The 24004-nt window shown below is 40.2% G+C and overlaps 1 protein-coding gene across 3 annotated transcripts in view; it reads right to left on the bottom strand.

Moving 5' to 3' along the window:
* Positions 1-24004, bottom strand: part of LOC122556326 (NLR family CARD domain-containing protein 3-like) — a 40783-nt gene that overhangs the window by 4840 nt on the left and 11939 nt on the right. For 2 of the 3 annotated variants that reach the window (XM_043702951.1, XM_043702953.1), the window contains 7 exons: positions 21861-21947; positions 21148-21318; positions 15968-16138; positions 14285-14401; positions 11649-11819; positions 9058-9228; positions 1740-1907 (listed from right to left, as the gene is read on the bottom strand). In XM_043702951.1, coding sequence (XP_043558886.1) covers positions 1740-1907; positions 9058-9228; positions 11649-11819; positions 14285-14401; positions 15968-16138; positions 21148-21318; positions 21861-21947 — 1056 coding nt within the window. The remainder of the gene's footprint in view (positions 1-1739; positions 1908-9057; positions 9229-11648; positions 11820-14284; positions 14402-15967; positions 16139-21147; positions 21319-21860; positions 21948-24004) is intronic. The other variant, XM_043702952.1, reaches the window with a different exon arrangement.

Genomic DNA, 24004 nt, shown 5'->3' with positions numbered 1-24004 from the left:
CCCGAAACGTCGATTCTCCTGCTCCTTGGATGCTGCCTGACCTGCTGCGCTTTTCCAGCAACACATTTTCAGCTCTGATCTCCAGAATCTGCAGTCCTCACTTTCTCCCAAAGAACCACATTCCAGACTAAACTGAGTTTATTTTCATTGGAATGCGGGAGGTCGAGGGATGACCTAATAAGTGTAAATGGCATGGATAGAGTGGAAAGTATGAGGCTTTTTACCAGGGTAGGGATGTCAATTACACAGGTTCAAGGTGTGAGGGGGAAGCGATACACAAGGCAAGTTTTTCACATAAAGGGTGGTAATTGCCTGAATGCATTGCCCGAGGAGGTGGTGGAAACAAACATAATAGCAGCCTTCAAGAAGCTCCTATACGAATACATGAATAGAAAGGGAATAGAGGGATATAGATCCTGTGACTGAAAATAGTTTTAGTACGTAAGGGCAAAATGTGGTGGCACAGGTTTGGAGGGCTGAAGGGCCTGTTCCTGTGTCATATTGTTCTTTGTTGTTTGCTCTTTGTTCAGACATGCCTGTAGGCCTTTCCTATCCTGCCTGGGGGCAAACCTGTGAGAGATAGCACCCTCTCCCCACACCACACAACATTTGGTGCATCCCCAACTCCCACGATGGTATGCAGCAGACAAGATGCCTTCTGGATTTAACAAACCCTCCCTGCTTTAACCCACATGGAGTCATGGAGTGTTGGTGGTAAGGTATAGTCTAATAAAACCTAATCCTACATGTTCAAAAGTCTTTTTATACACTCATTGAAGTTCATCAAATAACACCGAATTTTATGTCAATTTTTTATAGGCAAATTGCATTCTGCAAAACAATTGATTCATCATGTTTTCCGAGATGCTAACAAGTTGCAGATTTGTTTGCACTGAAACGGGGCACTGCCGATTTTCACATTTTCTTTACTTCTCCCACTGTATTTGTAACACGTGACAGGATCCCAGCATAGTACTCATACAATTGGATAAATAATAAATGGATGAAAAACACATCCAGCAAAACCGAGGAACCCATTATTGACTTTTGGCGGGATGTTACTCATGCCCCGTTACATTTTAACAGCACAGAGGTGGAACAAGCAGAGAGTGTCAAGCTCCTGGGAGTGGTTATGCACAACAAGCTTTTTTGGACTCTTCATGTGGACACACTGGTTAAAAGACCCAACAACGTCTCTTCTTCCTCAGGCAGCTGAGGAAATTTGGCATGACGGCGAGTACCCTTGCCAACTTTTATATGTGCACCATCGAGTGCATTCTGTCTCGATGTATCACTACCTGGTATGGCAACTGTACCATTCAAGTTCAGAGACAATTACAGAGAGTGGTGAACTCAGCCCGGACAATCACAAAGACCAACCTCCCATCTATAGAATCTATCTACCAGGCCCGCTGTCAAGGAAATGCCACCAGCATTCTCAAAGGTCCATCCCACCCTGGCAATGTTTTTCTACAACCTCTAACATTGGGGAGAAGGTACAGAAGCCTGAACACATGCACCAGCCGGTTTTGTAACAGTTTCTACCCTACTGTTGTTGGAATACTGAATGTACTCCCAAACTCTTAACATTCGCCTGTGCATCTGTTTGTGTTTTTGCCGCTGTTTACCTATTATTTACTATCTATGCTATTTAACTCAGTGATCTGCCTGCATTGCTTGCAAGACAAAGCTTTTCACTGTGCCTCAGTACACATGACAATAAATTCAATTCAACTCACCTTAAACATTTCAGGTTACTACAGGTCAAAATGAGACTGCAGAAGATCTTTATGGAACTGTCTGTAAATAAGTTCTCACTTAAGTCAAGAGATGCTATTGTTTGCGATGTGCTGAGTGCAGTTATAAGCTTCTTACAACATGCGTCAGTGAGAGATGTTCGTCTTAATCTACATAGATTGGAAATAGAGATTGGGGTTATTGTGAAAAAATATCATTGCATTGACTGTTTTTAAAGTGACTATACTGAACTTTGAGAAATTCCTTCTCCCATTTTTACTTAATCTCTGAATATCTTCACTTCATGTCACTTAACAAAATCTGTGCAAGTGCATCACAAGCACAATTTGAGCCCAAATTTCTGGTAGGTGTGTGTATTCCTGCAAACTTTTCTTGGGTCCCATTCAGTTTTGCAAAATGCATTCAGGTTTATCACTTCAGTGTGTTAGTATTCCAGGGTTAACTGTTCCTCTCCTTGTCAGAATTGCTAGAAATGGAATATTAGCACAAAGTAGGTGGCCAGCTACACCAGTATCAGCACAACTGTCGGGTAGGGAAGGAGGGAGTTGTGGTAATAATCACCGAATAGCTACTGGGAGTTGCAACCAAATGAAGATTTCACAGAATCGTTCAACCACACAGCTCCTGTATGATCCAGATCATGAAGTTCATTCAGGCCATCTTATCTATGATAGTGCTATCCAATTAGGTCCTCTCTCTTGGTCTGTCTCCCTAATCATCCAAATGTTTCATCTTCAAACATATCTCCAATTCACTTTTGGGAATTACGGTTGTATGTTTTCACCACCCTTTCAAGCAATGTTTTCCAGCTAACAAAAAATGCTGCTTGATAAAAGAAACCTTATCTCTACATTCTACTCCAATTAACATATGAATGAAATGAAATCCATATGCTCAGGTTGCTAAACATCCAGCTAACAGAAAAATGTCTTCTTACTCACTCTATTCATCTCACAATTTTGAATACATCCATTAAATTTTCTCGAAACAGTGCTAACTGTACTAAATTAAACACTTCTGAAACAAGAAGAGTCTCAGTTTCTCTATTCAGTTCAGCTGCAGTTCTTAATATTCTGGACCATTGCAGTAAATCTCTTCTGCACCCTCTCTAACTTATTGACATTCTTTCAGCTGCAGGAAGTAACTATTCTCCAGAAAGAAATTGAATGCAAGTGCAAGGAGCCCTTTTCCTCCCTCCTTTCCTGTGGTGTAAGCTTTTTTCATGTAGTTGTTCAATATATTAGCAACTCACAGGCATTCCACAGAAATAACTAATACCACTGTCCTGAATGAATTTCAATGGTAGAGTCAAAATGTTCATTAAAACCCTTTGCTACTTTAACAAAATAATTAATTTGTTTATTACAAATTGGATAATTCTTCAAAAATAATAATAGAATAGATAAATCTATATAAGGATTCCTGATATAGCTACCTGAGCTATTATCCCATAGTTGCATTTCAAGACCCATACATAGGTTTAGAGTTAATTGTAGAACTGGCTTTAGATGTTTATCTCTTAGTATGGCTGACTTTAAGGATACGTGATGTGACAGGAGATGAATCTCCATGTGAATTCTTTCCAGACAGGGTTTGGGATACAACAACAATTTGTGTTTATTTAGTCAATTTATTATAAGTAAAAACCCCAAGTTTCTTTCAGGAAGCATTGTAAATGAAAATATTATACTGAGTCACATTGGAAGGTATTAAGGAATATGATCAAAATCCCCTGATCCAAGAAGTCATAGGTTTTAAGAACTATTACTGGATTGTCATCCAGATGTGCAGGGTAATGGCCTGGAGAAATAGGTGCAAATTATTTTATATAGATCTGAAGGGGTGAATACTTGATTGAATATCGTAAGTATCATCAATTATAATGATCTTTTGAACAAAGTAAGGAAGGAGATGAAAGGAGACAGATCTAAGGTTGGTATGTTCTGAATTGTTTCTGTAGTAAGTGTAATTTGTAAATTTGTTGCAGTAATCAAATAAACATGACATTATTTACTCAAAAAGACTAGTAGTTTGACCAGAAAGATGACTATTGTCATCCATGCTTTACTACTTCAGGCTTAATGGAACACACACACACACACATCATGCTCAGCAGGGGTTTGGTTATGACAGGGGGAGTGATCGATACATGAGAAAATTTTACATCTAAGGATATGAAATTTACATCTTAAATGTAAGGGTAATTATAAGGATATAAAAGACAGCTATCTAGAGTGGATTAGGATAATGGATTTAGAAGTATGATGGTAGAGAAGTGGTAACAGACAGTTAAGGAGATAGTCTATAACTCTCAACAAAGAAATGTCCATTAAACCAAAAATATTCAGCCAGAAGGATATGCCATCTGTAGTTGTTTGAGAAAGTTAAAGGTGATATCAAATTGAAAGAAAAAATTTCAATGCTTTCATTGTACTTCTAGATGGTTGTGGGTTTGGAAAGTGCTGTCTAGGGAGCCTTGATGAATTTGTGCGATACATTTTATGGATAATACACAGTGATGCTGCTAAGTGTTGGTGGGAGTTGGAGAGAATGTTTGTGGATGTGGTGCCAGATAAGTGGTCTGTTTTATTCTGGATTGTGTCAAGTTCCTTAAGTGTTGTTGAAACTGCACACATCCAGGCAAGTGGGGAATATTCCATCATACCCCTGACTTCTTCCTCATAGATGTGAGACAGGGTTTGGGGAGTCAGAAGGTGACTAATTTGCTCCAAGTTTACTGGCCTCTGACCTGCTGTTGTGGTCATAGTCCTTATTTGACTAATCTAATTCCGTTTATGTTCAATGGTATCGCACAGGATGATATTAGGGGATTCAGTGATTTTGATGTCACTGAATGTCAAGGGTTGATGGCAAGATTCTCTCTTTTTTAGAGATGATCATTGCCTCGTACTTGTGTGACATAAGTGTTACTTGCCACTTTCAGCTCAAACCTGAATGTTGTCTTAGTCTGACTGTATTTTGGCATGGTTGCTTCAGTACCAGAACAGCCGCAAATGGTGATGAACATTATGCAATTATTGGCGAACATTCCTAATTCTGACTTTATGATGGAGGGAAGGTCATTGGTGAAGCAGCTGAAGATGTTTGGCCAAGGACATTACCCTGAGGAACTCTGCAGAGATGTTCTGGATTTGGGATGACTGACCTCCAACAACCACGACTGCTTGCCCCCTGATACCCACTGATTTCACTTTTACTGGGACTCCTTGAAGCCACATTCAGTTAAATGCAGCTTTGATGTCCAGGGCTATCAGTCTCACCTCATCTCTGGAACTCAGCTCTTTTGGCTATGTTTGAACCAAGGCCATAATGAGGCAGGAGCTGAGTGACCCTGGCAGAATGTAAACTGAGTGTCACTGAGCAGGTTATTGCTGAGCAGGTGCTGCTTGATAGCACTACTGGTATCACCTTCCATCATTTTACTTATAATGAAAAGTAGACTGATGGGACAGTGATTGGCCAGGTTGGATTTATCCTGCTTTTTTATGTTGAGGATGTACCTGGGCAATTTCCCACATTGTCAGGTTGGGATGTCAGTGTTATAATTGTATTGGAACAACTCAGCTAGGAATACAGAAAATTCTGGAGCACAAGTCATCAGTACTATGGCTGGAATGATCTGTGTGCCAAGGATTGCCTTGTTTAATGGCAGAAATCTATGAAGGAGAGTGGATGTCAACCTTGAATCAAGGAATTGCAAGTATGAGGAATAGCCAGGCGTGGGAAAGATTTGAAAGCAGCATGGGGGTTTTAAGATCTAGGCATTGTTTAAATGAGTTTCAAAGTTAGCAAATTGGATGGTGGATGATAATTAAATGACTGACATAATGTTTACAGAGAGTTGTATGCGTGAGGACATTGAGGAGTACACTAATGGAGTTAATTTTTTTTTAAAAAGCCATGGATGAGGCCATCAGTAAGAGACAGGGGTTTAGATGAGTAATGTTGCAGAGGTGAAGATGGTTGTTCATAGTGGCAGTGCAGACAGAATGCTTATCTGGTTGGATGTGTTTTTGAGGTCAAATGTGACATCAAGGTTGTGAAGAGTCTGGTTTAGTCACACTCAGCTGCCAGGAGGAGGAAAGGAACCAAAGGAGAGGGGGCAGCATTTTTGGTAGAACTGAAAACAATGATTTCATTCTTCCTCTTATTTAGAACTTGGAATTCAGTGGATAAGAATGCTGCTATTTTGTGAAAAATCTGGAACTGTTTTTCAAAATTTATTGGCATCCTAGTTATGTTATTAATTCAGCTCCACAGCGATTCCTACCCACATTCAACTGTATTTTAAAGCATATAAAGAAAAATAAAGAGCTAATTGATCCTAGCAATGCAATGCATTTTGTTAGCAGTTTTAAGTGATAATACAGACATTATTTAATCCATGCTCTTTTTAGAATGGCGGTTAGTAATGTTGGGGGTGAAATCTATGAGTTGGACATTATACACCCCGACCTCACCCTGTGTAATGAGGTCAGCCACGTGGACCTCATAGAATATGAGTTCCCTGATTGAGGCTATTAGCCTGGTCCAATCAGGCCCCTTGGCTGATATATATAAACAGGAATGTCACCCCGGGCAGGTACCGGGGCAGGCTGTCCTAGAGGTGGTCGAAAGGTGTGCCAGGGCGGACCGAGAACTGGAAGGGGCATGGGGTGGACCGAGAACTGGAAGGTGCATCGGGGTGGGCTGCCTTAGAGTGGCCGGAAAGTGGGAGGGACGGGGGCTTGCTGGGTCTGTATTGTCTGCACTTTCTTATGTAACTGGATTGTTTCATGTACAAATGTCATTGTTGATGTCTTTTCATGTTTGAAACTGGGATTTGAGGCGTGTCCTCATTTCCCTGTAAACTGGTTAAACGGTAGGGTTTGGGGCTTGGCTTTGCTGCTCCTCTCCCTTGTAAAATTGCTGTTGTAGACAACTGTAAGTGTTAACTGTTTTTCTGTAAACACTTTCGTAATTATTTAACAAAATAAAAAAAAAGGAATGTCAGAGGTTATGCTCACAATGAGAGCCGGCTGCGACAAGTATTTTATAAATAAAGGGTGACTTGGTGATAGGATACCAAGGCTCTGTCGAGTTATTTCACCACCATTTTTAAAAAGACCATATGATCACAAAATCTGGTTGCAGAAAGAAGCCATTCAGCGCATCACTGATCTCATAATCTTCAAGTGTTCTTTGCTGCCTTTCCCATTACCCTTGATTCCCTTACTGATTAAAAATGTCTATCTCAGCCTTATTTATAATTAATGACTCAACCTCTATAGCTCTCATGGTAAAGAATTTCACAAATTCACTCCCCTCGAAGAGATGAAAGTCAATCTCATCTCTATCTTAAATGGTCAACCACTTCCTCTGAAATTATTCCCTCTGGTCTTAGATGCCCCCACAAGAGAAAATAACTTTTCCACACATAGTCATAGAGTCATAGAGATGTATACCACGGAAACAGACAATTCAGTCCAACTCATCTATGCCAACAAGGTATCCTAACCTAATCTAGTCCCATTTGTCAGCACTTGGCCCATATCCCTTTAAACCCTTCATATTCATACACCCAACCAGATGCCTTTTAAATGCTGTAATTGTACTAGCTGTACCACTTCTTCTGGAAGCTCATTCCATACATGCACCACCCTCTGCAAGAAAAACTTGCCACTTAGGTCCCTTTTATATCTTGCCCCTCTCACCCTTAACCTATGCCCTTTAGTTCTGGACTCCCTTATCTCAGGAAAAATACTTGTCTGTTTATCCTATCCATGCTCCTCATGATTTTATAAACCTGTATAAGGTCACCCCTCAGCCTCTGCACTCCAGGGAAAACAGTCCCAGCCTATTCAGCCACTCCCTGTAGCTCAAACCCTCCAACCCTGGCAACATCCTTGTAAATCTTTTCTGAACCTTTTCAAGTTTCACAACATCCTTCCAGTAGGAAGGAGACCAGAATTGCACACAATATTTCAACAGTGGCCTGACCAATGTCCTGTACATGACCTCCCAACTCCTATATTCAATACTCTGACCAATAAAGGAAAGCATACCAAACACCTTCTTCACTATCATATCTACCTGCAACTCTACTTACAAGGAGCTATGAACCTGCACTCCAAGGTCCATTTGTTCAGCAACACTCCCCACGACCTTACCATAAAGTGTATACTTCTGCTCTGATTTGTTTTTCCAAAATGCAGCACCTTGTATTCTACCCTGTCAAATCCCTAAGGATCTCTTTCTTTGAAACTCCAGAAATTAAATGGGAAATTAAACTTGTTGACAAATCAATTGCAAATGTTACAATCCTTATGCCATAATGCAATTGGCATGCATAGGTAGGCAGGATTTGAAAGACCATTTCTACACCCCTAAGTAAAACCTGAGAAAGAAGGGTGCAATTATCTTTTAAAGGGGTATGCTATGTATTATGAGGGCACACACCCGACCAAGATATTATCCACCCTTCCCTTAGGCATACCTTACTTGGCCTTGTATATCCTAGTCAGTAACAGGTGGAATTGTCAGATCACAAACCAAAGCATTTCAGGATCATTTTGTTTTCATAACTAAATTTGAAACAAGATCTTTTGTAGACCAAGGTAGCTCTTTTAACCCGACCTATCTGGTGGAAATTGGGTTGGGTATGCAATTACAATCATACAGATTCACAAAACCACTCTGAACTGAAAAAGGAACAGGGAGGCCAGCACAAAACTGATGGATCCCACTTTACAAACATCATATTGGTGTCCAAAAGTATAACTGGGTTCTCCTGATAATCTTAACTGAATGGCATGAGCAAAGTTTCCATCTGTCATCACTCAGAGTGGATTTGGTACAGATAGGATCCAGAACATGATATAATTCTTCGTTAAGGTAGACAGTTAAACAGCTGAATCTGAAATTATGATACTGTATCTAAATAAAGGTAAACTGTGGGTTGTGAAAAGGAGGTAAGGAGGTTTCATAGTGCTTTAGATAAGTTGAGTGAACAGGTGAACACATGGCAAATTCAGTACAACAAACAGAGGCAAGGCTTCAAGAAGGGGAAATCATGCCTGACAAATTTACTAGAGCATATTCTGGGAAAATATTATCCCTGGAGGAACAACGGAGTTATAATAAAACTCGCTAAAGCCATAAAATCAAATTTTTTTGTGTAACAAAACAAATTAAACAATATGGACCATTCATCAAAGTTCCAAATTTAAACTGTCATAATAAGAATAAAATATTTTATAAATGATGTTTGACGATCAAACGTTTGAGATGTGCACTTACCCTAGAGTTTCCAGTTTGCAGCATGGTTCCTTCAGTGCAGTAGACAGTGCACACACTCCAGAATCACCCAATTTGTTCATGCTCAGATCCAGCTCTCTCAGTGTCTGGTTTGTGACTAGCACAGAGGCAAGTTTCTCACAACAGGTGGGTGTTAGTTTTGTTTCAGTCAGCCTTCAGAAATACATATTAGTGCAGACACAAACATTGGGGGAAATATTTACTTTTTTAACATCAACAATTCATTCATTTTTCAGACAAGTTGTTATTCTTGGGCATTTTCATAAACTCTATCACTTACCCATTAATCTCAGCCCCTTTGTATAGACACTCATTTAGGCAGAACCTAATTGTGTAATTATCATAAGGCCTGTAGAATGAAGGCTTTGTAAATTGAGGATGAAAATGTAAAAACAAGAAACCATTATAAAACGCTAGTTCATCTTCGACTGAAGAATCTTTAGTGAAGTTGTGAAGACTTTAGAATGAGTGGAGAAAAGATTAATAAGAGTAGCCACAAGGATGAAGGAGCTCAATTATTCTGAATTGTTTGGATAAGCCGAAGATGTTCAACTTAGAGAGGGTAAAGGGGAAAATTGTTGGAGGTGTTCAAAATCATGAGGAATTGAACAGATTGGATAGTAAAATTGTTGACATTGTCAGAACCACAGAATGCCCAATTCATGATGATCAGCAAAAAGTACAACAACAACAAAAATAAACATTTTCATGTAGCCGGTGTTTAGGATCTGGAATGCTTTCCTGAAGAAGGGCTTATGCCCGAAACATCAATTCTCCTGCTCCTTTGATGCTGCCTGACCTGCTGCGCTTTTCCAGCAACACATTTTTCAGCTCTGATCTCCAGCATCTGCAGTCCTCACTTTCTCCTACCTGGAATGCTTTGCCTAAGAGTGTGGTAGAGGCAGGATCAATTGTGGCTTTCAATAAGCACTTGAAGAGAAAGAAAATATTTCAGTAGTTCAAGGTGAAGGAGTGCGGTTGTGTGAGAGGTGACTAGCTAAACTGATTCTAACTCAATGGACAAAATGGCCTATTTTGTAACCACAGGCAGATATTTGCTGTAGGCAAATAGTTTGGCTATGTCCTAAAACCAGCCTGTCCCATTGCCATAACATGCTGTGGCCAACCTGAGTGGCCAGCAGATCAAACAGTCCTGGCAGTTCCAGTCCCAGGAGGAAGGCCTCAATGGATTCGGGGCCTAGGTAAGTAAGGGCATCGGGCAGGAAAAGTTTGGTAATGAGGGCAAAGGGCGAGTGGGCTAAGAGTGATGGGTTTTAAAGTCCAGGTGAAGAGGAAGGAAAGATTTTTTTTGGAGGGGAGGGTTACCCCTGATCTGCACAGGCAACTGCCAAAGATAATTCGTATGATCTTCCCTCCCCTTCCATTCTGCACTTGCAACAACTTGTAAAAATAATAGGTTTCCATTTTTTACAAGCTCATTGTTACATAATTATTTATTTACAGTGGTGAGTGGGCTGCTGATTTCAGCACCTGACCACCTCCTGTACTATGGGAGTGAGCTCAAAGTCAGCGGGAGGGTAGACGGCTGATCTATTTTACCCAGCCCATCCCAAACCCAACATACCAAGTTGGAGCAAAAATAGAAATTGCTGGAGAAACCCAGCAGGTCTAGCAGCATCTGTGGAGAGAAAACAAAGCTAACATTTCAAGTACAGTGAGTCCTCATCAAAACTGAATACACAAACTGAGAATCTAATACATGATTACTCCAGTTTATATGTATTATTATTCTATTTTAAGCAAAACCTTGGTATTAATTTCACCCAGATCTACGTTGTAGATCATTAAATATTTCATTAAATATTTTATCTAACGCTATGACTTTACTTCCACTAGTGTAATATTGCTCATTCATGATACAACCTTAGCCATCTTGTTGTTGAATCCAAATTCAGGTTTCTGTTTCCTCTACACCTGATCGCTCAGAGCTTTCCTTCCTGGCTTCACGTCTCCTAACCCCTCACTCTGTAATTTATTAAATTTAAACTTGTAATCGCAATCTTAAATTCCCAGTTGCCTTCCCCAATGTTATGTTTGATATTTTTTCTCCAGCCTTTAATCTCCTTTTGCATCTCAAACAGTTTTATAACTCTTTTCATGTGTTTCCCTCCATATGCCACACGATCAGTACACGTTTGTCAGTCACCTCAACCACAGATGGTTAAATTTTCCTTCTTTCCAATCTCTTTGCCTCTAAAGTTCTCACCAATCTTCAAGAAAAGAACAGCTCAGAACCAATCTTTATGAGCAAGCACTCAATCTTTTCTGCTGCAAACCACCATTTTCTCTATTTTTCTTTCTCATGAGGCATATTAGGGTATTAAAAATGTTGACTAAGTCACGTTATGGTCATTGTACCTTCCCTGCTTGAGTGTCTTGACCAGGTGGCCATCCACCATGGCCATCCTCCAATAAAAATTTGGCAGTACAAAACATAAACATAATGTAAAACTATATTATCACACTTATTTCATCAACGCCCTTTCATATGCTATGAAATAAATATAAAACCACACTAGTACATAATCTACACTTCATGAGTCTTTGCTTACACCAGTGATTGTATTGAGCAGCTTGTGTCCATCAGTGCCACGGATAATACATTTATTCCAGAGTCTTGAATGACATTGGAACTTAGATCCAGATGGGTCAGACTGCAATTGATTGTCATGGCAGAAGCAATTTCTTCATAATTTTTCTGTGTCAAACTATTCTTGGCCAACCTATTGAGTAGAAGAAAATAAAATTTTGCTTTAGATTAGATTACTTACAGTGTGGAAACAGGCCCTTCGGCCCAACACGTCCACACCGACCCGCAACCCACCCAGACCCATTCCCCTACATTTACCCCTGCCCCTAACACTACGGGCAATTTAGCATGGCCAATTCACCTAACCTGCACATTTTTGGACTGTGGGAGGAAACCAGAGCAAACCCACGCAGACACAGGGAGAATGTGCAAACTCCACCCAGTCAGTCACCTGAGGCGGGAATTGAACCCGGGTCTCTGGCACTGTGAGGCAGCAGTGCTAACCACTGTGCCACCGTGCCACCCAAAAGGTAAGGGTATTTTCAAAGGAAATAAAATGACAGCTCTCCATACTAAGATGGATAGCTCCCCTGCCACCTTACCCCAGTTCCAACCTTCCAGCTCAGCACCGTTCTCATGAACCATCCTATCAGTCCATCTTCCTTTCCACCTATCCACTCCACCTCCCCTCCAACCTATCACCTATATCCCCACTTCCATCCACCTCCTGCACTCCACCTTCCCCCCAGTCCCACCCTCCTCCCATTTATCTCTCCACCCAAGACTCCCAGCCTCATTCCTGATGAAGGGCTTTTGCCCAAAACGTTGATTCTCCTGCTCCTCTGATGCTGCCTTTTCCAGCACCACACACTTGACTCTAATCTCCAGTATCTATGGTACTTACTTTCGCCTAGCTTCAGGTTTTGTTGGTGATGGAAATGTTTTATTAGGAATGTACTGGGAACTGTTCAACCTATAATATTTGCTCATATTGATTTGACAATCTTAAACAGCATTCTGTTATTGGCATCCGCACAAAGATCTACAATTATAGCTTTGGAAGGAAAGAGCAGAGATTACAGAATATTGAGTAAAGCTTTTGCATATTGAACCATAAACAAGTTGTTGAAGAATGTTGATCAAAGCTCACTGGGAGTCAAACTCATGATAGATTAAATGAAAAAGAAGGTCAAACAGAGTGGATTTGGCTGCCTGTTTCTTATCCGCCATTTTGCTTTATTATGCAAAATCAGTTATACTTTTTGAATGGGGAAGGGGAGTGAAATAGGTTGCAGCTGAAGATTCCACCAGGTGGAGAACATTGCATTGGCATTAGTCATCAAAGAAAAGACCAAGAGAAATGGCTTCCTTGAGTAGGTTGCAAGCTCTCCACTCTGATCATGCACCACACCATTACCCAGTTAACAATGTTAAAAATTACAGAAACTATGTGAGGTTCATTTCCTCAACATAAAAATTAGGTCATTGCTATGAAACCTTCTATTTTCCAAATTTCAGGGAATTGTCCTTCCTGGCATGAACTTTCATACTGAAGTGTATTTAGATTTTTGTCACCTTCATTACCATCTTTCTTCCACCTGATTAGAGGGTTCCAACCCGATACACAATCATCTTCTCTTGCTTAGCAATTAATGCAAAGAAATCCTTTTTATTTCCACAACCTCATCTGCAAAATATATTTGCCAAAAATCCAAAATGGTGGCCTAAGAGCATCCCTGAAGTCAAAGAAGATCCTTTGACTGGGATTTATGAAGGCTCATTGACAATTCTTTCCACCATGGTTTACTGGGCAGTGACATTACAAGTGCACATTAACATCCATTTTGCAAAAAAGTTCTTATGCAGGCACAGGATTGTCACTAATATAATTATACAGTGGCTGCATTTATTCCAAGCAGTCATCAGGGTGAGCTGTAAAGTACCTCAGCTCAAATGGTATTGGGTACACTTCCTAGTTCTTTCATTTTAGGATGTTATTTAATAAAATTCGACTTTGGTTCTCATTTTTAACATGGCTAGTATACAAAACAAAAACCATTTCCACTCCAGCATATTGTCCTATACAAATGTTTATTGCTTTTGTTTTGTTGAAAGGAAAACAAAATGCAATAAAATGTTCCTTAGAACATTTCACAGATGCATAGTTACAGCCAGGTTTCAGATGAGAGGGAAAGACTTAAAAGGGACTTGAGGGGTAGCTTTTTCACAGAGAGGGTAGCGAATGTATGGAATGAACTGCCAAAGGAAGTGATAGAGGTGGGCACAATTACAACATTTAAAGGCATCTGGATGGGTATAAAAATAAGAAAGGTTTAGCAAGGACCACATGATGGCCAATCTAGACTAGATCAGTTTAAGATAGCTAGTCAGCATGGACAAGTTGGACCGAAGATCTGTTTTCATGCTATATAACTCAATGATTCTAAATTCTGTCATGTCTAGAAATTATAAAATTGTTTCAGTGTGACACGTTAAACAAAAATGCTCTGCCTGGTTATTCTTCCTCATTTAAAGTAAGTACAAGATTGTTGGCATAGGGTTAATAGATTTTAGCACTGTCTAAGCCACTATTTGAGTAGCTTTGTGGGAATTGGCAGGATTATGTAGTGTGAATAAACCATATATATTTCCACTTACTCTAAGCTTTTTAATGTGCATCTCGGATCTTTTAGCACATCACTAAGTATTTCCATTCCAGTCTCTTCCTGATAAGAGCCCATCATTCCAAAGTCAAGTGTACAAGTATTATTAAGCCTAAACACAAGAAAAAATTAATATTAATTTTAAATGAAATATTAATGATTAATCATTATTTCCCTTTTTACTTATGACATAGTTAACATGTCCCAAAGTACCAAAGTAGAAATAGTACTTTTTTGAACAAACAATGCTACTAGAAATTCAACTGTGTCGAGTTTGGGAACATGGGGAATCACAGAAAATAATTCTTGCACATGAAGGGTGAGATTCAAAAGATTTCAGAATAGGCCTCACTTGATGGTAGGCCTCAGGCCTCATTTCTAACAAGTCACCAAGCTATGAACAAGAACAGGCAAAACTAGATTGGAGATCAGGCAACTGTAATCTCGTAATTATGTGGGGATAATTAGGATGGACATTGCCTGTGGCTCCAACTTGACTCCTCACCTACTTCTTCATTAGTGCAATTGTATCATCTAAACTGAACTATTCAAAGACATGCCCAGCTGGACTTCCACTTTCTCATCTTTGTAAATTTGAGGCCATCCAAAACTTTGGTCTCTGTGTCTTGACTTGCAACAAGTCTTGTTCCTCAGTCACCTAAGTGTTCACTGACATAGGTTTCTAGTTAAGCAAGGTTTTGACTTTAAAATGCTCATCCTTATTTTCAAATAATTTCTTGGCCTTATCCTTCTCTATCTCAGTAATCTCATTCAGCCTCAAAACTTTTCAAATGTTTAATTCTGGCCTTTTGTGCATATCCAGTTGTAATTATTCCACCAGTGGTGACTGTACCTTTGGTTGGGTTCTATTTCAGATGGAAGTTTACTTTGGCATGTTGCGAGTTCTACCCACCCCACTTCCCCACCCTCCACCATGTGTTTCCAAGTTATACTCAACTTATACTGTACATAAGGTATTATTCTAATCTCTGAGCTGGTGGTTGCTACAGTAAACACTGTGATGTTATGTTTTCTTTCAGCTGTCTTTACCAGCCCTCACCATGTCACTTGATGGTAGATATAAGGGAGAGGCACTTGGAAGCCCTCATCAGGAATCAAAGGCTTGCCACCTGTATAAATGCTACACTCATAGCTTTAGGAAAAACTAATAGTCCCAGTCCTTGAATTTGCAGGAGAAATAACTCCACAATAACAAGGAGTAGAACAGGATTGGTCAAGATGCTCCAAACATTTGAGCTCTGACCCCAACAGAGGAAAACATGGCTCTGGAACTGCTGACCACAGTAACATCAGCATAGGAGAGTAGGTGCATTAGTATAAGAACACAAAGATGCACCTGGACATCACACGAGGATCAGGAGCTCATCGTGTCCACCTCTGGATACATGAAGATCCACATCATGGCTGATTGGAAACATCAAGCCTTTAGCCCATAAAATTGTTTTCTCATGCAAGTCTCAATACATAATGTTCCCAATAGATGGTCAATTGCATGGTTTTGAAGCCATCAGTCCATTTGTGAGGAGCAGGTGCTCTTATATACCAGACTCTTGTGACCGACTTTATATACATACTTTCTATATACATTTGATTTCATAACAAGCAATATTTCAGACTACAGATTAAAAGTATATGATCATTCACGATATTGACATACCCTAACTTTTCTAATTTGCAGCGTGGATCTTTCAGTGCACTAGACAGTGTTCTCAGGCCTGCTTCGCCCATTCTATTACTGCTCACATTCAGCTCTCTCAATGTTTGATTTGTGATGAGCACAGAGACAAGTTCCTCCCAGCTTCCAATTGAGAGATTGTTGTTGCTCAAGCTAAAGAGATAAAAAAAAAAGTCAATATGTTTGAACATGGAATTATGCAAACGTTCTTATTTATAGTTGATCAGGTCACATGTAAATAATCATTTGACTTCCAAACAGATACTCAGATCGCCTCAGTCCCATAGACAGATGGCTTATTCCAGCTTAAAATTCCATGATCTAGATTTTGCATTCAATGTCACACAAGTAACATTAACATTTATTTGCATTTTTACCTGCCCATAATCTTCAATGGACTTTTTCACTGGAAATTTGGTTTGTTAGAAATGCAAAACAGTGGATCTGGAGGTTATGTGCATAGCAGGCACTGTGTGTCTCTTTAATCAATCAATTTAGATAATCCTTATTAAATCACACTGAGTCTTTACAAAGGAGTATAAGCTAGAATAGTAAAATCAATAAAATATCTCATATTTAGAAACTGAAAAAAAAAGGGAAAATTAAAGGTGGGGTTAAAAGTAAAAAAAGTTTTGAAAATTCCAAAAATAATTTTATATTTTGATAAGGAATATCAAAGAAGGTTGTAGCACTGGGAGAGTGCAATGTTAGGAAAGGCCAAGGTCATGTAGAGAATTGAGAATTTTGAAATCAAGGCATTCCTTTGCCAGACATCAATATAAATTGGTGAACATAGAGATGGTTTGGTGACATCTCTTGACTTTGCCCCTATCTCAACTCAAGTGTAGTTGGATACCTAATCATACCTCGAGATCTGATGATTCCAATGCATTCCTGGTGATTGTCCACATTCTATCCTCTGGAAAGGTGAGGCCATTAAGAAGCTGTTGCCAATGTCAGCACAAAACTGTCCCAAGTTTCAGTTTTTGAAAGCTTGGCTCAAGCCAAATCTAACACCAATGTTACGAACAGACTGGCTTAATCTCAAATTGCTGCCAGTGTTCATGGTTGGCTGATTATGTTGGTAAAAATACACAAGTGATGCATATTATTTCAGGACAAAGTTCAAAATCACACAACACCAGGTTCTGGTCCAACAGGTTTTTTGGAAACACTAGCTTTTGAAGCGCTGCTTCTTCATCAGGGCCATAAGGCACAAACTTTATAGCAGAAGATTACAGTACCATGCAACTGAGATTATATCGTAAACAAACCTTGTTTGTTGCTAGGTTTTTCACCTTTTAGAATGAGTTGCAGGTTTTGGTTCTTAAAATGGAAATCCCAAACTTCTTTTAAGTACCGTTCTCGAGATAACTTAAGCTTTTATTTAAAAAAAATTGACATCTCAGCTCAAACAATGCATTAAAGATGTATTAAACACATAGACCTGGACCCAACTGACAACCGGAAGCGGCAGGTACAAATCACTACAAATGCCGGAGGAAACACCACAGAAGCACTTCACAGGAGGCTCCCAAGCACTGAGGATGTCACCTAGACAGGGGACGAAACATTTGCAACAAAAACTTCCAGCTCGGTGAACAGAACTACAGCAACGAGCACCCGAGCTTCAAATCTTGTCACAAACTTTGAATTAAAGATGTGAGGTTAGAGTCGATCTGTATCCCAAACTTGAGTCAGACTGGTTCTATTTCCAAAGTGGAATTTACAAAATATTACATGGATTGACTGCCTACAGGTTGTGCATTTTTTGAGCAAAATAGAATGTATCTGCAAATATAATTCTGCAAATACAAATTCACTCCATAAACTTATATGTCTGTGCATGTGCAGGAGAGAGAGTGAGAGAGATAGAATGAGTGTGTGTGTGTTTAATGTAGTGGAGTCACCTGCAGTGTGACTTAAACCCAAAGTCCTGGTTGAGTGGTTACTGAACTTGGCTTTCAGCCTCTGTTCAGCCATTTTGCGTTGTTGTCTATCCCAAAGTTCACCTTGGAGGATGGTCACACGAAGATCCAATGCTGAATGTTCCTGACCACTGAAGTGTTCCCCGACTCGGAGGGTACACCCCTGTCTGGTGATTGTTGCACAGTGTTCATACAGTCATTGTCATGGTGTCTGCCTGGTCTCACCAATGTACCATGCCTCAGGGCATTCTTGTGATAGACAATGTAGGCTGAGTCGCATGATTACCTGCCATATACATTGTGGATGATATCCCAGGTTTAATGGTGGCATCCATGTCAACACTCTGACACGTCTTGCAGTGGTTGACATGATAGTGTTGTATGGCTTTGTGGTCGATGTTGCCCTGAAGGCTGGCAGTTTGCTACGAACAATTGCCTGTTTGAGGTTCGGTAGTTGTTTAAAGACAAGAAGTGGAGGCATAGGGAAGGTTTTGGTGAGATGTTCATCCTTAATGATAAGGTGTTGCAGGCTGCAAATAACATGGCATAGATTTTCAGCTCCTGGGAAGTACTGGACAATGAAGGGTACATTAACAGTTGCAACCAGTGTCTGTCTCCAGAGGAGGTCATTATGGTTTCTCACTGTGGAATGGCAGAACTGGCGATCAATGAGTTGAGCATTGTACCCTATTCTTATGAGGGTATCCTTGAGCACCTTCAGGTGTCCACCACGTTCCTCCTCATCTGAACAGATCCTGTGTATGCATAGGGCTTGTCCATAGGGGATGGCTGTTTTGACATGCTTCAGGTGAAAGCTGGAGAAGTGTACCATCGTGAGGTTATCCATGGGTTTGCAATGGAGTGAGATACTGAGGTGCCCATTCTTGATGGAGATGTGTCCAAGAATGAGAGATACTAAAGATTAGTCCATGGTGAGTTTGATGGTGGGATGAAACATGTTGATATATAATTGTTTCTGTGACTCCTCGCAATGGGTCCAGAGGAAGCAAATGTCATCAATATATCTGGTGTTTTGTGTTGGTTGGAGGTCCTGTGCAGCAAAGTACTCTTGTTCGAACTTGACCATGAAAATGTTGCCATATTGGGGTACAAACATGCATGAAGAGCTGATTGTCAAAGGTGAAGACGTTGTGGTCGAGGATGAAGCGGGTGAGTTGTAGGATGGTGCCTGGCGATTGGCTGCTGTTGGTATTGCATTCTGAGGCTGTTACAGTGATGCCATCATCATGGGGGATGCTGGTGTTGAGTGCTAAAACATCCATTGTGACAAGGAATGTTCCCAGTTCGACATGTCCGTGCATGCTGTGTTTCTGTAAGGAATCTGTAGTGCCACGACAGAAGCTGGGGGTCTCCTGTACAATGGGTTTCAAGATGTTGACACAGATACCACCCACCATGTACGCGACAGGTACTCATGTGACTCAGACTACGTTGTCTATCTCAAACACTGCACGCAAAGATGCCCCGAGCAGACACTACAACAATGGATGTATGGATACTGCACAACAATCACCAGACAGGGGTGTTCCCTCCCAGTCGGGAAACTCTTCAGTGGTCAGTGACTTTCGGTCTCAGATCTTCAGGTGACCATCCTCCAAGGCGGACTTCGGGACAGGTGACCATCCTCCAAAGCGGACTTTGGGACAGGCAACAACACAAAGTGGCCAAGCAGAGGCTGATAGCCAAGTTCAGTACTCATGAGGATGGCCTCAACGAGGACCTTGGGTTCATGTCACATTACAGGTGATCCCATTGCACTATACGCTGTCTCTCCCTCTCTCTCTCAAACACAAACACACACACCCTCTCTCATACACATGCTGTCTCTTACACACACATGTACATCCCCCACACTCACATTCACACACACACCCCCCATCACACTCACACACACTTTACCAGCATGCACACACGCAAACACACACTGTCTCACGTGCTCTCACATACACGTGCACACACTCACATGCACACAGTCACTCACTCTGTCTCTCTCTCTCTCCTGCACGCACACAGACATATAAGTCTATGGGATGAATGTGTATTTGCAGATATATTCTATTTTGTTCAAAAAAATGCACAACCTGTAGGCAGTTAATGCAGACAGTCAATCCATGTAATATTTTGTAAATTCCACTTTGGAAATAGAACCAGTCTGAGTCAAGATTGGGATACAGACAGACTCTGACCTCACACCTTTAAGGCATTGTCTGAGCTGAGATATAATCACTTTTGTGAAACCTTAATTTATCTCAAGAATGTGACTTAAAAGAAGTTCTGGGATTTACATTTTAATGAACCAAAACCTGCAACCCATTCTAAGAGATGAAAAACTGAGCAACAATTGAGGTTTGTTTAATATATAATCTTAGTTGCATGACACTGTAATCTTTTACTATAAATTCTGTGTCTTATGGTCCTGCCTCACAACTACCTGACGAAGGAAAGGAGCTCCGAAAGCTAGTGTTTCCAAATAAACCTGTTGGACTATAACTTGGTGTTGTGTAAGTTTGAATTTTGACAAACGAGTCCAACACTGACTCCTCCACATCATTATTTCAGAGTGAGAGCACAGATTAAGAGAGTCATGTGTGACTTCTGGCAGTCCTATGCATCCTTTCCTGCTGAAGGGCTTTTGCCCGAAACATCGATTTTTCTGCTCCTCGGATGCTGCCTGACCTGCTGTGCTTTTCCAGCACCACTCTAATCTAAACTCTGGTCTCCAGCATCTGCAATCCTCACTGTTGCCTAGTCCTATGCAATGACAGGTTAAGTAGGTGATGGTTTGTATGTTGCCTATATTTTCAGCAACTTTCAAGAGTCCATGTTTCATCTTAGCGTGTCTAAGCATCAAGATATCGAATGTTAAACAAGGTATTGGTAAGTGACCTGGAATAATAGTTGCAAAGCACAAAACCTTAGGAAGAAAGATGAGGTTAGGAATAGGGAGCTTCATGGAGTTTCCAAATCAGTTTAGACCAATTTTTTAAGGAGAAGAGCAATAATAATGATTTAGAAAGTCATATGAATAGAGTCAGGACAAGTACATTTAGCCAGTACTGGTGAAACAGAAAAGAGGAATTCTGCTGTCAGAAGTTTGAACAAAAGAACTAGACAGAAGGGCTTAATGGTACAGAGCTCTGTGGGGGCCACTAAGATTCTCATATCTAGATATAAATACATTTGAAATCGTAGATGTACAACTATTTCACTTACTTCAATGTTTGTACTCTGCACTGAGCCGCCTTCAGAGCAGTAGACAATATACGTATGCCTCTATCTCCAAGATTATTATTACTCAGGTTTAGATTTGTCAGCATTCTACTGCTGCTCATAATGAAAGCGAGTGTCTCACAACATTTATGTGTCAGATCATTTTTTTCCAGCCTAAACATTTCAGAAAGAACAAATATTATAAAAGTTACATATCCAAATGTGGTCTCGAAATCATTTTTTAATGCGCCACTTGAGAGTTTACTGAACTCTTGAAAGTTTTAGGAGAATCATTTACTCTTTATTAACGCTTAAACTGGTTGCCTTTTGATGCAAGTGGATTGATCAAAGAAACACACTGTTTTGTATGAGTGCTGTGGCTGACATTGTGAGAAATCCATTTACTTGGTTACTTAACTTGCAAAAATATAACAGATGAACACTGCCTTGAGTAGTTTAGAAACAATTTGGACAAAACAGTGATTCCAACAAAATAAATCTCACCACTTAATGTTAGGCTACTTGAGTGATAAACAAGCATTTCCAAGCAATTTATTTTTTAATTTCATAACTTGATTTCCACTTTCTAAACTCTGTGCCTACGAAATGCAACTGGCATATTTAAATTCCAGTAAGTGACTTATGTAATACACCATAATAAGAAGGAGAATTGATAAGTTGTCTTAGGTATTAAGCACAATGATTTTACAACTTACTCCAGATTTTGCAATTTACAGTCTGGACTTGTCATCACTTGTGACAATATCTTGACTCCAGAATCTCCCAAATTCGATCCAATCATTCTAAATGGAAATAAATTACAAATAAATTTGGAATTAAAATGCCATATTTTGATGCCATAAAAGACATACATTCACAAGCACAATACTTTCCAGTATCTTTGTCACTGTCATAATACTGCAGTATGTTAAAGTTGCAATGATGGAAATGAATATGAATGTTACTCATGAGACTGCTATTGTTGTCCATTCCTAGCTAAGCAAGGAAGACTCACCACATCACTGTTAGACACAGCCACATATTGGTCAGGTTGTGAATATATTTTTCAGAATAAAGTTCAGTTGTTGAATTTCTAATACCTTGTGCAAGCAGAAAAGCCACTTGCTCAGTACAGAACAAGAAAACTAGCCCACAATTTATTCCCTTCTCTGTCTCTGCTCTCTCTAGTTGCCTGTGATTGATGATATGCTTAAATGCAGGACTGTTTTGTGAAAGCAGGGCTTTCCTACAGAAAGTCAATGGTCAGATTGCTCTCAAAATATTGTTGGGAAATCTACCAACAGAGGAGATGCTACAAGAAAAACTTGGTTTTGTTGAACTGAGAGTTTTTGCAAACAGTTGAAGTGCCCGAGCCAGGAGCAACACTGTAAGGCTTTCAATGAGGGTGGAAATGTGTATGGTGCAACAAGATCCAAATTCGATTGTCCTTCATCTTTACAGATATGCTGAAATAAGCTATTGAAAGGAATTGGTGACTACTGATATAAAAGGGAGGTCAACATATTACATTTTGAGATACTTTATTACAAAATGACAGGTGACAGGGATAAGAAAGGCAAGAGACAGGCTGAAGAAGCCAATATGGTGAGATTTCTTGATTCTTTTCCCCACCTGATGGACAAGTATATTGATTCTGATAAAATAGAGACTGTGTATTCTTGAAGATTTTTTTTCTTGGAAATGAATTGGAGCATACTGACAGAAACTGAACGCTTCACTTAAATAAAATTGGCATTTGAGAATGTGCACAACAAATTTGCTTTAAGGAACAGTTGAATTGTAAAATCTATTTGAAGTTTTTCTTTTTGTTCTGTCAGTGAGTATTTCACTCTTTAATACTTGTGATTTAAAACATTAAACATACTTTCAAAAATATTTTCATATTTTGTCAAGGTTTTTTGTCTGGCATTCATCAGGACTGTCATAAAAATATCAATATAAAGAGCTACTTATAAGCAATGCAAAAACCTTCGACATAATTTTCTTTCTCAGTGTCATATATGTAAACATTTTCAAAAGAACTCTTCTGGCAGAAGGTAATGGAGCCATTGGAAATGGATTGGAAGACATCAAGGTATAAAACGGTGAGGATGAGTAGGAGGTGGAGTGACCATCATTTTCCTGATGTCATGGAGTTTTATTCGCAATACGAATGTGGATGCCAGTCTCCCCATGTTGAGGGAGCTCATCTAAGTAGGGTTACAGTGCATTAAAACCTGCTGATCTCCCCATTCGGGCAAGCCCTGCTGATAGGACACTCTGTGGCCCACACAGGAAGTCCTTTGCAGCAAGCTCCCGCCTCCATCTTCACCAATCACACCATGTCCCTTCAATGGGCCTACCAGGCCCAGCAACCCCGACCACAGCTTTCTGCTTTCAAAGGTAATGTCTATGTTGTTTTCTTGGTTGGACACAGTTCCAGCAGTGGTCACTGCACCTGATGCTGCTTCTGGGACTGAAGACATGCCAGCTGTCCAACTGACCCAACAAGCTACTGGGGGCAGGAGTCCCAGTGGCAGATTATTAACCACCTAATGGATACAAAATCTGGTCTTACCCTCTGATATCTCCAAGGCAATGTTTCATTAGGAGAAAGTGAGGGCTGCAGATGCTGGAGATCAGAGCTGAAAATGTGTTGCTGGAAAAGCGCAGCAGGTCAGGCTGTTTCATTAGGAGAAAGTGAGGGCTGCCGATGCTGGAGATCAGAGCTGAAAATGTGTTGCTGGAAAAGCGCAGCAGGTCAGGCAGCATCCAATGAACAGGAGAATCGACGTTTCGGGCGTAAGCCCTTCTTCAGGAATGAGGAAAGTGTGTCCAGCAGGCTAAGATAAAAGGTAGG

This window comes from Chiloscyllium plagiosum, chromosome 13 (assembly GCF_004010195.1).
Source record: "Chiloscyllium plagiosum isolate BGI_BamShark_2017 chromosome 13, ASM401019v2, whole genome shotgun sequence".
NCBI lineage: Eukaryota > Metazoa > Chordata > Chondrichthyes > Orectolobiformes > Hemiscylliidae > Chiloscyllium > Chiloscyllium plagiosum.
Note: the sequence above shows the minus strand (reverse complement) of the source record. Positions and strands in the feature narration are given on the sequence as shown.